At 42.6% G+C, this 17,658-nt stretch overlaps 2 protein-coding genes across 3 annotated transcripts; both read right to left on the bottom strand.

The window, feature by feature from the left end:
• Positions 1 to 202: 202 nt before the first annotated feature.
• Positions 203 to 9,366, bottom strand: LOC105393640 (pancreatic triacylglycerol lipase). 2 transcript variants are annotated; one of them, XM_048624088.1, is made up of 9 exons: positions 9,213 to 9,366; positions 8,646 to 8,817; positions 5,844 to 5,992; positions 5,130 to 5,231; positions 4,699 to 4,708; positions 3,929 to 4,065; positions 1,457 to 1,649; positions 620 to 757; positions 203 to 396 (listed from the first exon to the last, which is right to left on the bottom strand). In XM_048624088.1, exons 1-9 carry the CDS (start codon positions 9,262 to 9,264, stop codon positions 339 to 341), a joined length of 1,011 nt encoding a protein of 336 aa, XP_048480045.1. In that variant the 5' UTR covers positions 9,265 to 9,366; the 3' UTR covers positions 203 to 338. The 2 variants fall into 2 exon arrangements, with proteins under 2 accessions (XP_048480045.1, XP_048480044.1); XM_048624087.1 differs by lacking the exon at positions 3,929 to 4,065 and having other exon boundaries at positions 4,562 to 4,708; positions 9,213 to 9,364.
• Positions 9,367 to 10,297: 931 nt separating this feature from the next.
• On the bottom strand, positions 10,298 to 16,979 carry LOC105393641 (nudC domain-containing protein 1). The gene is made up of 4 exons (XM_038116450.2): positions 15,612 to 16,979; positions 13,757 to 13,875; positions 12,477 to 12,565; positions 10,298 to 11,880 (listed from the first exon to the last, which is right to left on the bottom strand). Exons 1-4 carry the CDS (start codon positions 16,843 to 16,845, stop codon positions 11,595 to 11,597), a joined length of 1,728 nt encoding a protein of 575 aa, XP_037972378.2. The 5' UTR covers positions 16,846 to 16,979; the 3' UTR covers positions 10,298 to 11,594.
• Positions 16,980 to 17,658: the final 679 nt, after the last annotated feature.

The raw sequence follows: 17,658 nt of genomic DNA, 5'->3' as shown, positions 1-17,658 counted from the left end.
CGAGTGTGAGTTTTTTCACCTATCGAGAAGTGAAATCGAAACGAAAATTTGTACTAACTCCGCACCATACAAATCTTCTTACAACAAAGTTTATAACTTTATATACTGTAGGTAGGTTCAGGGTCACCTCATTTCAGTCTGTATAAACTCAAGGTGATAGAAACATATAAAATGGGTAGGTAAAGAAATAAAATTCACCAGATTTTGTAGAATCATATTTTTTTAAGTAGAATCACATTTTTTAAGTAGGTGGTACATACTTAGATGAATAGGTTTTGGTATGCCAAGTGGGTACTAGTGGTAAATGGGTATTTACATGCGTAGGTAGGTTTTTTTTTTCAAACCTGCGCAAATGGTGGCTCGGCATTGGTTTTCAGTAGATAAATGCCTGACGACCTGAAAGAAAATGTAAAAAAACACTTTAGCTGACTGAATAATGCGTAAGTATGTGACAAATTATGTAAGTAGGTACCTAAGTACTTTTACCTATTAACGCCCGACGGAAAAATATATAAGATTAACGTGTCTAACCTGCTTCCACAGTCAGTTTTTGTAGTAATAATAGGTACCTACACTTCTGTACGAGTACGACACTATAGATAAATCTGTCTATGCTCACCCAGTTTTAGCCACAAGTCCGCCCATAGCTAGCCTACCCGGCAGCAGACAGTTGTCCGTCATGGCATTCAGGTAACTGGCACACCGCCTACCCACGAAGGTACTTGATGTCAATGACTCGCCGAAGTAGTGGATGCTCCTGGGGTAAGAAACAAATTGAGGTGAAAATACGTTTTAGCGCCATCTAGTGTCGAGTAGCGAAACTAATGAGAAATTTTCAAAAAAAACTCATTAAAAAAATAATGAAATCTAGTATAATATACGTTGATACAACTACAATAAAAATGCAGTTTTTTTATGGGTGGCGTTTGACAAAAACCTACCGTATATCGAATTCGATGGTCGTGTTTCTTCGCCCCAGACTGTACATAAATACTAACCTTTCATGATCACACTGCTGAGACCCACACCCGGGCATGTTAACCCCTCCATTAGGGTAGAAGTCCGTATGCCCGAGTGGCATGGCGTAACCTAGCAGGCCGACGTTGGTGTGGATCACCTCGGTGTACAGCGCGTCTTCTGACTCAGCCGGGCATCGAACCCGAGACCTTCAGCATCGGTCACTGAACACTACACTATTCGGTCGAGACCATGACGAAAGAAAAAAGAGAGGGGACTTGACATACCTACGAAAAAAACGTACCTAAACTCAGTCGGGCACAAAGATGGCGGCTAACTAAACATGGCGCGGAGCTAGTACAGCTACTCACCGCTAGGTGGCGTGTCTCCCGCGCCATACAAATTTGCGTTTCGATTTCACTTCTCGATAGGTTAAAAAACTCGCACTCAGCACACTGGTCCTCTCTTTTTTTCTTTCGTCATTGATCGAGGCACTAACCTTTCATGATCGCACTGCTGCGACCCACACCCGGGCATGTTAACCCCGCCATTAGGGTAGAAGTCCGTATGCCCGAGCGGCATGGCGTAACCTAGCAGGCCGGCGTTGGTGTGGATCACCTCGGTGTACTGAGCATCTTCAGGGCGGAGCCGCTGCGAGTTGGTCAGCCAGCCGGGCAGAGCCGGGTCTAGAGCTGGGGATAAGGAGTTTTTTAAACATTCATTGGGAATTAGATAGAAAAAACCGGCCAATTGCGTGTCGGACTTGCCACAACGGACCGTAGACCATAATGTGTTGAGTCAGACGGTCAGTCGAGTGCGAGTTTTTTCACCTATCGAGAAGTGAAATCGAAACGCAAATTTGTATGGAGCGGGAGACACGCCACCTAGCGGTAAGTAGTTGTACTAGCACCGCACCATACAAATCTGCTTTTTCGATTTCACTTCTCGATAGGTGAAAAAACTCGCACTCGAGGTCCAGTTTCATGTTTTTGTATTGAGGTACGGAACGAACCCTAAAGAAGAGATAGATAGTACAAGTTTAGGCATGTTGGTTTTCCATTTGTGTCGCACGGCCAGTATAAATGTAATATGTTTGCTATAGTATATTGCGGCATTAAAGGCATTAAAGCGCTTTCAATGCTCTCTTCTTTAAATATCTGAGGTGAATCTATACATTATGGACCAGACAAACCTGACCTCCCTCTCAGTAGTTTTATATTTATCTGCACTGACGGCCGCCGTATTTTGTTTTTTGGAATAGGTTCCTACTCCAGTCCAACCCATTTGTGCGCGCTATTGAGCACAAACACCGATAGCCACCATTGTGGGTTCCCACAGCATCTATCTAATCTTACACATATCAATCTTATAGTTACCAGTAATATAAGCGATGCCCCCCTCCACATTCCTGCCGATGACCCCGGCCTGGTGCGCGCCGAGGCTGTGCCCCACCACGTGGTAGCTGCGGGAGTCTGCACCGGTCACGCTGTTCAACCAGCTCATGAACTAGGCTGTTTGTTTGTTTCGAACGCTCTCATTTATAACACGTACAGCATGGGACAGAGAAACCTGACCTGAATATCTCAATCTTTTGAAAAACTGCTAACAAAAAACTGTAATCCCCGCTTCTAACTGTAGATTTGTACTCACAGGATACCTAGGTCGCGAGCCGTATCGCCGTTTAAGAATGAGTACAATAACGGGAGATTTTCCATCATAGACTACAACCATATACAAAAACCGAGAAAAGGGCGCCTCGCTTACCCGACCACCATCGCTTATTTACCTATTAAATATGGAGCAGTAAACACACTTTTTCTTTCGAATATTCTTTTAAAAACCTACCAGTAATATAAGCGATGCCCCCCTCCACGTTCCTGCCGATGACCCCGGCCTGGTGCGCGCCGAGGCTGTGCCCCACCACGTGGTAGCTGCGGGAGTCTGCCCCGGTCACGCTGTTCAGCCAGGTGATGAACCAGGCTGTTTGTTTGTCACTTACGAGGTTGAAGCGTTTCGAACGCTCTCATTTGTATCCCCCCTATACTTTGTAAATTATAAGAACTTTATGACAGCTGTCAAATTTCAAATTCATTCATTTTATCTGTCATTTGTTGGTTTTCAAGGGAAAAAGCGCTACTTAGGTATTATATTCGTCAGGCATTAAGCATCTATCAATCAAACGTCATAGCATTCTTCGTATATTTTACAAAGTCTAAGTACCATTGTCAATCTGCGGAGAAGGCGCCATTTTCGTAATTCTTTGACAACTGTCATTTTGGGTTTCTCTTTCGAATATTTTTTTCTTACCAGTAATATAAGCGATGCCGCCCTCCACATTCCTGCCGATGACCCCGGCCTGGTGCGCGCCGAGGCTGTGCCCCACCACGTGGTAGCTGCGGGAGTCTGCGCCGGTCACGCTGTTCAACCAGGTGATGAACCAGGCTGTTTGTTTAGCTCTTACGACATTGACGCGTTTCGAACGCGAATTTATGGCATTCTTTTAAAGCCGCGTACACACCGGGCCAACGAACGCCCAACGAACGCCATCGGTTATCCGATCGATGGATATTAACATACATAATACAGGGCAGATTGCAGAAACGAAGGCCAACGAAAAACGTTCGTTGGCGTTCGTTGGCCCGGTGTGTACGCGGCTTAAGAGGTACAGCATGGGGCAGATTAACCTGACGCCCCTACACTTTGTAAATTATAAGAAAACCCTATGACAGCTGTCAAATCCATATTTTTTTCTGTCATTTGTTGGTTTCCAAGGGAAAAACTATTTGATTAGTTATATTCGTCGGGCACGTCAAGTATTAAGCATCTGTCAATTAAACTTCATAGCGTCATTCCTATATTTTACAAAGTCTGAGTAACTACCATTGTCAATCTGCGGAGAAGGCGCCATTTTCGTAATTCTTTGACAGCTGTCATTTTGGTTTTCTCTTTCGAATATTTTTTAAAAACCTACCAGTAATATAAGCGATGCCGCCCTCCACGTTCCTGCCGATGACCCCGGCCTGGTGCGCGCCGAGGCTGTGCCCCACCACGTGGTAGCTGCGGGAGTCTGCCCCGGTCACGCTGTTCAACCAGGTGATGAACCAGGCTGTTTGTTTGTCACTTACGACGTTGAAGCGTTTCGAACGCGCTCTCATTTTATTGTCATTCTTTTAAGAGTGAGGTACAGCGTGGGGCAGAGAAACCTGACCTCAATCTTTTGAAAAACTGAGTTAGCATCGCTCGATTCGGAATCGATCGATGCTATTGAGAGTGGTATTCCGCTCCGTCTCTATTTATTGAAGAGCTCCGAAAGCGCCCTGTTTTATCATTCGTGCAGGCAGCCACTATTTTGGTTCCTCTTTCGAATTTTCTTTTCAAACTTACCAGTAATATAAGCTATGCCCCCCTTCACGTTTCCTGACCTCAATTAATACCTCAATATATTGAAAAACTTACTTTTAAACCCAGCAATGCTATTGAGAGTGCTATGTGGCTATGCCGCTCCATTTCTATTTTTTGAAGAGCTCCGAATGCGCCCTGTTTCATCATTCATCAGGCAGCCACCATTTTGGTTCCTCTTTCGAATTTTCTTTTAAAAACCTACCAGTAATATAAGCGATGCCTCCCTCCACATGTCTGCCGATGACCCCGGCCTGGTGCGCGCCGAGGCTGTGCCCCACCACGTGGTAGCTGCGGGAGTCTGCCCCGGTCACGCTGTTCAGCCAGGTGATGAACCAGGCCACGCTCTCGCCTGGAATATGAAGATAATGGGGGTATTTTAAAATAAATAAACTCAAAAATACATCGCGTTTACGTAAGCCGCATTATAGATTACGACCGCTTGAAAATTGTTTTTTTTTATGTGCATACAGAAAACTCTTCTCGCTCTGGCCCAGATTGTAAATGCGGCATAAGAGGAGAGTCATTACCATGATCATCACATCTAACTACAATCAAAGATTTCTGGCAGCAGGCGCGTTAGTTATATTGCGCAATATTGACAATTGTGCAATATAATTCATCGTCTACGATTAATATTGAAGATTGCGCAAACGTCACTTGGATTAAAAACTTTTTGCACAGTATTATTGTAGGTCTAGGGTCCGCCGAAGTATGATCGTATAGAAGGTAGAGCATATATGTTAGCTTAGTCTATGGATAAGTTTACAAACCTGACTTGACAGTGTTGCGCACGGCGGCGGCGTAGTTGACGACGTTGGCGCCGGCGCTCCAGTCCACCACGATCACGTTCACGTCAGCTGCTTGCAGGAACGCTGTGGAGATAGAGCAACTATTAGGAGTAGGCCTTCATGAGGGACGGAGTCACTTTATAGGTGGTTTTCCACTGGTAGGGCGAGACGACGATTGAATTAAAATTTATGTGAAGAATGTTGGAGATATTTATTAATTATATACTAAGTAAGTAAATAAACTATTTGATGGTATTAATCGTACCGCATTATAGCATTGTGTGATTCATAGAATAAGGTTTAGATACTTCTAGGTAAGTAAGTATTTGTTTATTATAGTAATCTGTAAGTATACCTACCTATACAGGTATTTTCGTTTTTTTTGTTTCCTTATCCCTTATCTATAATCCACACGGATTAAATGGGTACTGATTGATAATGTGCCTGATTTTTTAAATGTAGATAGGTCGTTTGTAGGGGACAAGATTACAAAATGAACTTAGGCGGTTCTCAAATGCCACGCATCACGCTGCATTTTGCGTGATTGCGTGTCCAAATGTTGATTTTAAGTATCCCGTATTTATAGCAAACACGTACGGTCAGGTGCAGAGAAACCTGACCCTCCTCTCATAGTAACAATGCTTCTGAGAATGGTTAGGTTTCTCGGCCCTTTATTGTACATACAAACACACTTACACGGCACAAGAACGCTGTTGAAAGTCGCCAACACGTCATCTAGCCAGCCATGCAGTAGCACCACGGTGCGACGGTCGGGTGAGAAGTGGGTGAGTTCTAGTAGCGATTCACTACCGAGCAGGAGGGGCTGGCTTACTGTGGGGTTCTGTCTGTGGAGGTGATAATGTAGGGTCAATAAGGGTGTAGAAGGGATGTTGTTGTTTGAGGAAATAGGAAGTTTTGAAGTGTTGGGAACAAGGATTTTCTGTCTTTGCAATTACCTAACTTACATAGGTACCCATAGGTTCGATAAAACAGCGTTTTAAACATGTACTACTTTACTAAAAAAACTTTAAACACTGTTTAAATCGAAATTTGTCAGATTTTGTAGGCGTTTGTCAGCGCTAAATACCTCTTAACCCTTTAACTGATGATGGCAATATACGTGCCACCATCTTATAGGCCTGAGAATTCTAAAAGTTTATTCGATCTTGCTACTGGAAACGTCACTAATACATAGCTGAATGCACATCAGTATTATTTTTCTTCAATCAAATCAATTAGTAGTGCCAACATTTAAAAAAAAAATGTCACATGAAAAAAAGTTGCCTCATTTCAAAAGTACAAAGTTTATTTAAAAATATCTCATCAATCCTGCAGATAAAAATGTGAGTAACCTTCTTTTTTATATAAACATGTAGTATAGAAGACGATATGATCATTATTTATAAAAAAAATCGACATTTTTTATTCGAATTTCCATTTTTTTGTGGTGGCCATATATATGCCACTATCAACTTGTAGGTACCTACATGGTGGCAATATAATGTACACCGCCAGTCCAAACCCCGGCAAAGCCCCTCTCCCTCCCTCCTTCCTCCAGACAACGATCCACAATGAAGCGAAACAAAGTCCCACCAGATGATGCCACCGCCCATGAGCCGGAAGACATGCCCGGCACTCCAGATGGCACGACTTCCGAAGATGACCCGGAAGAACCGGACCCAGAACAAGCTTCCACCCAAAACGATTCGGTGAGGGCAACCACAGGCGACGACGCTCCACCCAGCTCGACGGCACCACCGTCCCCACCCCCACCAGCCTGCCAATCTCCCCCACCCACCAGACCCCCAAGCACCTCAAGACCAACACCAGAGACTCCACACCGAAGTCCCCCAGCCACAAGACCCCAAAGTGCCTCAACATCTGCACCAACAACTCACCAACATCAAAGCCGCCCAGCTGCAAGAGCACCAAGCAACGCAGAACCAACCGCATCCCCCAACACACCAGACAGGCCAGACGAAAATGAACCCCCGGACCCCCCGTCCCCAGACCCAGACTCGGACGAAGATGAGACCGACTGGAAAAAACAAGAATGGACCCAGAAACCAGATCAGCCACCCTGACACTCCGAAAGTTCAATCCCCAAAACAGCCTCCAAACAGAACGAAACCTCCGACCCACCCCTCTCCACTCTTCAGCGATGACGCACCAAACACCACTGTGGACCATATACCAAGCCATGATTTCTTCTTTAGTGGTTGGTGTATAATTTCTCGATCCTACAGCGTATAAATTAGTTTGGTCCACAACAATGTCCAGCACGTCATCACCAAAGAACAAAGAAAAGCAGGTCAGAGGCCCCGCTCCGCCCGGAAGCCGCTCCGAAGACCGAACCCTCGGAGCACCAAAGCAGCCGAGATCCGGCCCCCGGGTCCACTCCTGCTCCCCCCAACCAGTCCCATCCTCACCCGAATCCGAAGACGAGAAATCCGAAAGCTCACCCCCATCCAACCCATCCGGCATGCTAGAGGATGCAACCGGCTCCGCGCCACCCGGCACTCCCGCAGCCGAGCGGCCCCGACGCCGGGGAGACACCAGTGCAGACACCGAAGCACCCCGAGGTCCTGCAGCCGAAAGACCTCGACACAGAGCCTCCGGTGCCTATCCCGAAGCGCCCGGAAGTCCAGCGAGTGAAGGAGACCGACAAGCCGATGAGGACGGAGACGACAGCGCCGCCGAACCAAGCAGAACGCCACCACCTGCAAGCACCCTCACCAAACCACCCCGGGCAGAAACCCGTTCCGAATACGACTCCCCCAAACCATCCCCAGAAACCGCACCATCCGGAACACCAAACGCGTCCCCCAACTCATGGGCAACAGCATCATCCGACAAGACCCCACTCCGCCTCACTCCACTCATTGCAGATCACTATCCAAAAGAAACAAAGAAAAAACAAAACTCCACCAAAGTTCAAACCGGCAGTGTACATTATATTGCCACCATGTTTTTTTCATATAAAATATATATATTTTTTAAATTTTTTTTCGAATTTTAATACAGCTTTACATACATAACCCATACCCAAAGTTTCATTTTTCTGCTACACTTGGATCCTTCTGCTGGTTAAAGGGTTAAATACTGTCTAAGTTTAAGGTCTGTCTGTGGTAAGGCCCTGACATTTTGAAATTTAAGCAAGCGTAGCAAAGGCTATAACTAAGTAGGTACGGTTGGCTGTTGTCTGTTGCTTAGTGTAGCTGTTGATAGTATAAATTGTCCAACCTGCATGATTTGATTATATTCACTCGGTTAGATAGGTATGTTTTATTTTGATGCCGAAATGTACCTACTTAGATAGAACCTCATAGACATTGCTTGCTGAAATTCCATAACTACCTATAAATATACTCTGCGCATGCATACCTATATCGCTTCAATGCCATTTCAGTCACCTGTACTTTTTCACAAGGATAGCAACCACCCGTTGGACCTACCTACTGCTCTAACCCCCAAAATAACAAACCTCTAACTACAAACCTGGTAAACAGATGGTAGACATTCTGCCTATCCGGGTCGTATCTAGCCGAGGCCGCAACATCGCTGGTCTTCAACCACAGGTCCACTAGACGCAGCTGTCCGTCAGCTCCCTGGGCGTACTGGAACCGCTGCTCTGACGGCCTCAGGAGCACGGGGTCCGGTGTCGGCAGAGCTAGTGATGGTGGGAGATGGTTTATTATTGCAAATGGCAAGGGTCTTCATACAATCGATGGCCGACCTGACCTGACCCGAGCCGGTCAGAAATAGTAGGTAGGTATGTAAATCAGAACTATTCAGAACTCAGAAGAAAGAAAAAGCGTCCCGATTATCCTAAGAAAAGTCGGTTGTGTGCGGGCACCCTTAGAGACTAGATATCCGACGTTCATTTAGGCGCCATTTTTTCCTCCCAACAATGTGATTGGTCAGGTATACACTAGGCTCGATTGTACTGCCAAAGTTTCACTTGGTTTTTGGGAAAACCCCATTGTTGCAATTCAGCTTACAAAGGTAGGTTAGTCATCTAGTTACCGTAGTCAGTGATGATGGTGAAGAATATGTTATAAATACCTGCACAAACAGCTAAAGCCGCCACCACAAGGATCGATGTAAGTCCAGCCATGTCTTAAAAGACAATATGGAGATTTAGCATCCGATCACATAGTTTTATAAGTAGAAACGATAATTATGAGATCATTAAATTGATAAAATGCAGGTGTATTAAGATTAAATTCGTATGTATTAAGATTAACTTAGATAGGTAGGATAGATATGTATTTAATCAAAGTCAATCCATTTTTTGTGGTGTAAACAAACCTTTGGTTTTGTCAAAAATCTTATCTATACTTGTAAAGCACGTATGGGTTAACACTTCCAGTAAAACAATTTGAACTTATACCTACAGGAAAAATTCAAGTTCCTATAGTTAAAATTCACATGATTAAAAATTTTCTATGGAAAATAGTCAACACTATCGCAACATTTTCTTGTATAGAAAGTTAAACTTGGCTTTCTATACCACACACACTCTTTTAGGGTTGGCAGTTAAAAAAAGAAAGCATTTTAAAACACAAAATAGTGTTTATCAATTTATTTCACAAATATAGGGTATTTGATTAGGTACACATAGAACAACCATTAACACCGAATAGATTGACAGTATAGTGGAGTATTGTAAGTATCTAACTAAATGTGACACTTTAGCTATTACTTACCTACAGTCTGAGGGGTCAGGTTTACGTTCCCTAGACTTTACTATATTAGTTCGTACATTGTTAGAGCTAAATGTTACATTTAGTTCAAACTCCAATGTAATAAAAATTTATTTATTAAACTTGACAATCTATAATATTCATAAAAGTTTTTTGTTTGTTTTTCAGTTGCGTTGTTACACTGAGACGCGGTCAGGTTTCTATGCCTCAGACTGTACTATGTAATATAATCTTTTAAAACTCAACTTCACGGTGTAATCGTAACTTTGGGAGGTTTCAAAAACCCCATAGTTTTAATTTGGAATATGATAATATTCTGCAACTTCCACTTATTATAATATAATATTATTTATTTGAGGCCAGTACTGGCAAACCGAACTTAGTATTGTACGGTCAGGTGCAGAGAAACCTGACCCCCCTCTCATAGTAACAATTCTTCTGAGGGGGGTCAGGTTTATCTGCCCCTTACTGTACCCAAAATAGGTACATATTTTGGTAGTAGCTTTTACACAGAAGGGGAATAATTAATGGTCAAATGTGATAATGAAAGAAAGTAGTAATCACAAATTTGATAGAAATTGGGGCAAATGGCAAAATAATATTATTATAAGAATTCGATTCCTTATTATTATCATTACTTAAGCAAGTTCTTTAAATAACAGCCTGTATACAAAAAAGGGTTATTTAGTATGTACTGAATTTGAATACTAGGTAATAAAGATTTAAATAGGTACCTAATATACATTTACATTCGCAAAACATAAACATTAGCACCAGCCTATACTTACTTATGGAAAAAAAAGTTAGTATTGTACCAGCACAATCCACTTATCATGTGAGTATAGTATCAACATTGAATAAGCCAAAAAACAAATATGTACAAAGTCAAAAATAAGAACTATTTACTATACGCCTGTTTCACAATGTGGGTACTTCAGGGATAAGGCATAAGACATGCTGTCACTGTCTAAAACATAATTACAGAGAGTGACAGCATCCTGACATTTTGAAACAAGCCCTTACGGAAACACTCATAGAGTCAAATTTTAAACAAATAATTTTAAGCTATTAACTTGGATTTCTTATTAAATTAAAATTTGATGCCTTCCGAATCGCTATCAATTTGTACGTATACATTAAACCTTGAGCAAGTATTGTTGCTGTTAACAACGCCGTCTATAATTGGTTTTCTTGAGCTTTTACATTGTATGCCCTACTTTTGGTTGCCCGTTGACGCTAACGCCCTCTATTGAAAATAAAAGAAAATCTGAAGACTACGTTGGGTTCCAAAATTCGTTTATCTATACTTATACAATAATAAATGCAATGTAGGCTATTAAAAATACAGGATGTTATCAAATCAGCATTCATTCGCAAAGTGGGCTATGATAACAAATAAAATTAGTATTAATTTTGTAACAAATTCGCAGCAATTCATTAGACTATTTGGCAAAAATGAGTAGAACATCCTGAAAATTTAATAAGTAATTAGCTAAATATACAAACACCATTAAACAATGGTATAAATTCATGGTAAGTTTTATGACAGCTCATAAAACATCATTTATAATTTAATAAAAAAAACTTAGTATGGCCATCTATGAATGATTTTTAAAATGAGCTGTCATAAAACAGTACATTTCGCAACTTAAAAAAAAGTTCCTAATAAAAACGCAATATTTACATACATCGACACAAAACACTTAACTAACAATACACTTTAACAAACAACAACACAAAATTACATCAACTCGATAGCAATAAACGTATTTTTGGCCAGCAAAAACAGATAATTATTCGCTGCGTAAATGCCCAGAATCTCGCCATATTTGTCTGTGTTCAAAACGTTCTGTTGCCCGAGCGAGACGTTTCGAGAATTCCCGCCATTTCGGTGACGTAGCGTCGTTTCCGGTGAACCTTTGTCTCTGTATATTAGAATATGGCGGGAAGATTCACAGACCACGCTGTAGGAGCAATCTGGGGCGCAGGTTACGAACTTTTTGTTCTGTTTCGACGACTGGATGTAGCTGGAAGATGAAAAGGGGAGGTTGTAATGTGTTAGCTGGCTTTCGATTCGCAAAGCTTGGATAGTAGGTGGTTGGTTGAGGAAGTCTGAGGTCAGAGTGTAAGTAGCACACGTTAGTAGTAGAACAAAAGTTTTACAAAATCATCTTCTTTTGGCCACTTTTAAAACACCCTGTATACAAAACGCATCGCTTTTACGCCAAATGAAACCATCGTGAGGAAACCAGCACACCAACCTATCTAGATCTGGCAAATCTGCATGTCTGAACCCGCCATCCCGCTGCGGACCAGCGTGATATGGAAGTTTAAATTAGTCATATACAGCCTCCTTAACATTCGACTTCTTCCCATCAGGCTGGTCCACTCAGGCTTATTTATCTAGACATCTAGATGTGCTATATGATGTGGTACAAATGTTCCATTCACTTACACTTACACCCTACCTCAAAATACAAACCTACATATAAAACTTCGTTCCATACACAGGGAATGGCCAGATCTCAACTTGCTGGCCACCGACAGAGAAAATGGTAAGTGCCTGGTGTCAGCCCCAGACTCTTCAGAGGAGTAGCGGAAAGAAAGTAGATACTGAACTCACCCGAAAGCCTTCAGCGTGCCCACATGCTTCAGCGGCCAGGAGTCGCGGACCAGCAGCTTGGGGTACGGCTGCCACACGCACGCGTCCACCTGAAAGAAAATAAAAAAAATATATAAATAAATTATTAATGAGAAAAATTACAAAATATCAAACAGACATTAATTTGTTAAAACCTTGGTCCTCAAACTAGGCTTCCTTGTGCTATGAGGATCAGGACCCATTGTTGGTACAGAAACCATTGAAGCATTGTAACTATGAGAGGGGGGTCAGGTTTCTCTGCCCCTGACCGTACATCACACATTTTTCATCAATAAAGTTCCACCTACAGTCCAACTATAAAGTAATGAAAATAAAAAGTGTGATTTTGCAAAGACTTTTTATCATCATTCATCATCATCATCATCACGACCCATCACGTCCCCACTGCTTTTTTTAAGCCTAGTTTTAGGCCTAGTCCACCACGCTGGTCTAGTGCGGGTGCGTGTTTTGAAACTATACAAGGCTAGAACGCACCCATAGTGTACTAGCACTGTATAGTTTCAAGTGGACACCCTGGATTAACACATAGGCTACTATTTATCCCGGAATTCCCACGGGAAAACTTTTTAAACCGAAGCGAAGCTCGCCAGAACAGCTAGTAAGTTATATTTAAGTTACCTCGTGTCTCATTTAAGGCGAAGCGAAGCTAGCAGGAACAGCTAGTTTTAATTTTTAAAAAATTACCTCATGTCTGAGCGCCACGGCGGGCGCGTCGCCCACGTGCAGCGGCAGGTGGAACAGGATCTGGTGCACGCTGAGCGGGGTGCGGGGGGTGCTCTTGTGCAGGTTTATGTCGTAGCCAGCTTTATAGTTTAACTATCCTACTAATATTGTAAATGCAAAAGTTTGTGAGTGTGTATGTTTGTTACTTCTTCCTGTCAAAACTGCTTCAACGGCTAATTTTTTATCCCGGAATTCCCACGGGAAAACTTTTTACGAAGCTCGCGGGAACAGCTAGTTATGTTATATTACAGTTTTAAACTACATTCGTTTCGCCTTAATAAGTTTTCCCGTGGGAATTCCGGGATAAAAAGTAACCTGTATGTTAATCCAGGGTGTCAGCTAACACCATACCTAATTTCATTCAAATTGGTTGAGCCGTTTTGACGTGACGAAGTAACAAACATACTCACTAACTTTCGCATTTATAATATTATAGTACGATTATATTGTTACCTGGTGCCTCAGCGTATACATATATATTACATACATAGTAGGATTATATAATATTATTTAGTTACCTCGTGTCTGAGCGCCACGGCGGGCGCGTCGCCCACGTGCAGCGGCAGGTGGAACAGGATCTGGTGCACGCTGAGCGGGGTGCGGTGGGTTGTTTTGTGGAGAGTTATGTCGTAGCGGGCTGTGGGGTAGAATGAAATAATTTTAATCGTTGAAGAATGAAAACATTCATATTAAAAGTCAAATAAACTACTCATAATTATTATTAGTCAATAATCATCCACTGCTGGACATAGGCCTCTCCCAAGGAGCGCCTCAACACTCGGTCCTCGGATTTCCTCATCCAACCACTACCCGCCTAAGGTCGTCGGTCCAGCGACGGGGTCTCCACTCGAGAACTCAGACATATGAGCAGTCCACTGCCATCTCAGCTTGCTCTCTCCATAGCACGCTGAGCAACTTTAAATCGGACTAGTCCTACCGGCAGTGTCCACGTTAATAACTACTCACAGTTCTGAAGTTAGGGCTTTTATATGCTACTAAGAGTGTTGTGGCGCTCCTTGGGAGAGGCCTAAGTCCAGCAGTGGATGATTATTCGCTGATGATGATGATGAAGAAGGACGGCGGCAAGAAACTACAGGGATTTGCAGTCAACAATTTGTTGTTACTGACTTATTTTTTCGTGTTGGTTATGATCACTAGAGCGCGCGTCTAGGTTTTAATCATCGTGGTGATTGGTTACTCAGGTTAGCGTCTATCGTTTTCGTGAAACCTACAAAAGTGATAGGTTACTCAAGGAGTCTCCTTTCGCACACCCTATCAGTAAACAGCATAGTAAAACAGTTGGATCGGATCAGAAAAAAGTACTAAGTAGTAATTCAGATAACTAATCTTGAACTAAAAACTATCAATCTTGTATCCATAGAATGCCTGTAATGGATGTAGGTATTTAAATATGATACAGGTATCTCTGAATCTCTGAATGTACTATCGGGGAATGGGTCTAGTTACTTCAATACAAACACACGCGCTCACACGACGAGTTGTGTACGCTATATGGTTCGAAATCGGGCTAGCATACATCTCCCTGACGGCACCTACATGATGAGTTTATTATTGTTACCAGTTCTAGGAATTTCAGGTATTATATTATCTGACATGCGCACTAAATGTATTGCGTAGGTAGCTTGAAGCTTGCACAAGAAGAAAATCAATATCATATTCAATCTCTGGTAGGGGGTGTGAGGTGCAGGGTATGTCTTGCCTACGCACCGAAAATGGATGCTGTCGCCCACATGAAGTACAGTCAACAAAAAAGATCAAGACCCACCCCTATCGCAAACAGTGGGATCCTAAAGGCGGTTATACAGCCATGATCATGGCTAGCACACTTGCATGTCAGTTGCTAGCAGTATGTGTTACTTTACTATCTTTTGGTGGCGAGACAGGATCCTCGGCCGATCCTCGACTAATCAGTGGATAGGCAGGTGTAATCAGGGTATTAGGGTGTGAGGCAGTCAATCTTGGTCCCTGTTTTGATAGCTTTTAAAACTTATGAAGTTATGAGTTTGAACATGGATGATTATGTATATTAAATAATACATGACTCAACGTCTCATTATTCAGTATCCTGGAAATTCTATATTAAGCAAGCACCCACGACTGTAATCCCCGAAAGGGTAGTGGGTGGCTCACAAGAGAGACACCCACTTTCCTCAGCACATTTGTACTCACATGGTAGTTTACGAACGATATCGCCGTTTTGGGATAAATTAAAGAAAGTAACTTAAAAAAAAAGATCGCGACGAATTGAGAACCTCCTCATTTTTTTAAGTCCGTTAATAATAAATGACCAATTAACTTGATAAAAAATAAACAAAATCTACAAGTAACAAGTTATAAATTGAAGTTTCTCACCTAGAATGGTATCCTCTGACCCTGCATCACACTCCTCCAGCTCCTGCATGGCGACGGCCGGCGGAGGAGCCTCCACCGCCAGCTCCGTCTCTGAGCACAGATGTGCGAGCTTCCGGTGTGCGTCTTCCACCAGGCTCGGATCCATTATTTGCTCCCCGCTCGGGTCTCCTCCTTCTATAAACTCTTCCCACATTCGACTGTCAGTCTTCGTCAATAGAATGTCTACGTTCCCTTCCGGTTCAATGTCCCATGTAGTTAGCTCTGTGTCAACGTGGTCAAATAGTTTGCCTTCTATGAATGGAGTGCCTGCATATGAGATTTTCACGAACATCGGCTCTACATTTACGTGGAATAAGCTCTTTTGGTAGTTTTCTGGAAGTTTTATAGTTACGGTTACATCGTCCATAGTTTGTAGCCATGTGTAGATCACTTTGACGGGTTCTGTTGGTTTTGGATCTTCTTCTATTTCTTTCACAGAGTCTGTTATGAATTTGAAGGGGTTGTCAGATGATATGTAAACACCCTCAAAGCTAGTTTCGATGGCTGCATAATGTACAACTCCTTTACCGCTCAACTGGCGAAAACTTGTCTGTTTCCAAACATCATTGTCTTCCTCATACGTGACCCACGTCAGGACAGAAAAGAAGTGACTTTCATCATGATCAACTGACAGTAACAGTGCATTCAAAACTATTTTCTCATCTTTAGGTTGCGCCCGCGAGTCTACAATCACGAAGTACTTTCCATCCAACACCAAATCAGACAGCAGAGTTTTCCATGCTCCATCACTGTTGTAGCCTCGAATACCAGTTATAGCAACATGCAGGTAGCCTGTGCCATCACTAATAAAAGCATTAGTTGCATTTGGGAAAGAAACAGACAGATTGAAGTGGCCAGGAGCGCGTTGTACATGAGCCGGGATATCATAGACCACCTTTTCCTCTATCACATGGCTATCACTGTCAAAAGCGATGCGTCTCACTTGTTGCTTGCCATCGACGTAGTAAAACGTGAACCCGTGGTCCCACAAGTCTGGGACTAGGTGGTTGTGGAGAGCAAAGAGTTTGGCGTGCACAAAGGAGTATTGGACCTCGTCAGGGTAGACCCTGTCGACTGGAGTAGATAAGGTACGAACCCAATGGGGTAGCGGGTTCAAATTCAGTTTGTAACCTTCGAAATTGATGTCCATGAAGCGACGGTCGGGCCGCAGCTCCACGATGGTAGGCGGAGGCATGTTGGGCGAGGTGGTAACAGATTCGCGAGCTGGTTTATTTATAGATGCACTGATAAAATCAATAACATAGGAAAGGGGAAAAGGGGGAAAACCACGAAGGTCTAAGTTCGGGTGAACTGTCAAGTAAATGTCAAAACTGCTAGTGATGTACACTATGTCTCTCTAAGAAAAATATCGATTGTGCTGAGTCTGTGGTGTGATGCCGTGACTAAGTCTCAGAATAATAAGAACAACTTGGGAGTTGTAAACTTCGATCATGTTGTAGGCGGAAACGGGGTGACTCACTTTCAATCTGAAAATCGCGAAATTATAAAAGTTGTACAGATTGATAGCTTGACTCACGCCACTGCAGGGTAAATAAAATTTTGCTCGACCAAACCCTTATCAGCGACATTTCAAAATGTCGCTCAAAGCTTTCATTGCAAGTTTTACACTCGAATGCCTTTCGTCTCTCAACAGCGTTGACTTTAGTTGTTTTTGTAGGTGTCCTCCTATAATAAAAACTCACACCCACTATGCAGTAATTCTTCTGTTTTCATCTTCTAAACGTATTGTGGTTCATTGATGTAGTTGAAAGGCTTGGAGTAAATATAAAAGAAAACAATATATCAAAATCTATGCAAGAGGCATAATACTTTTATTGGATATTTTTGATAAATAATTATAATAATTTAGATCATTGCTATAATAATGATTACGCTTTAAAACACTAGCTCATACTTATATAAATGAAAAAAAAAAAACATACTCAAAGCTGTATGTATCGATTAAGGGCCCGTACAGGGTGACGTGCCGCGCCAATTTTGGGTTTTC

Source organism: Plutella xylostella, chromosome 11 (genome assembly GCF_932276165.1).
Source record: "Plutella xylostella chromosome 11, ilPluXylo3.1, whole genome shotgun sequence".
Taxonomy (NCBI): Eukaryota; Metazoa; Arthropoda; class Insecta; order Lepidoptera; family Plutellidae; genus Plutella; species Plutella xylostella.
The sequence above is the reverse complement of the archived record's forward strand: the minus strand, read 5'-3'. Positions and strand labels throughout refer to the sequence as shown.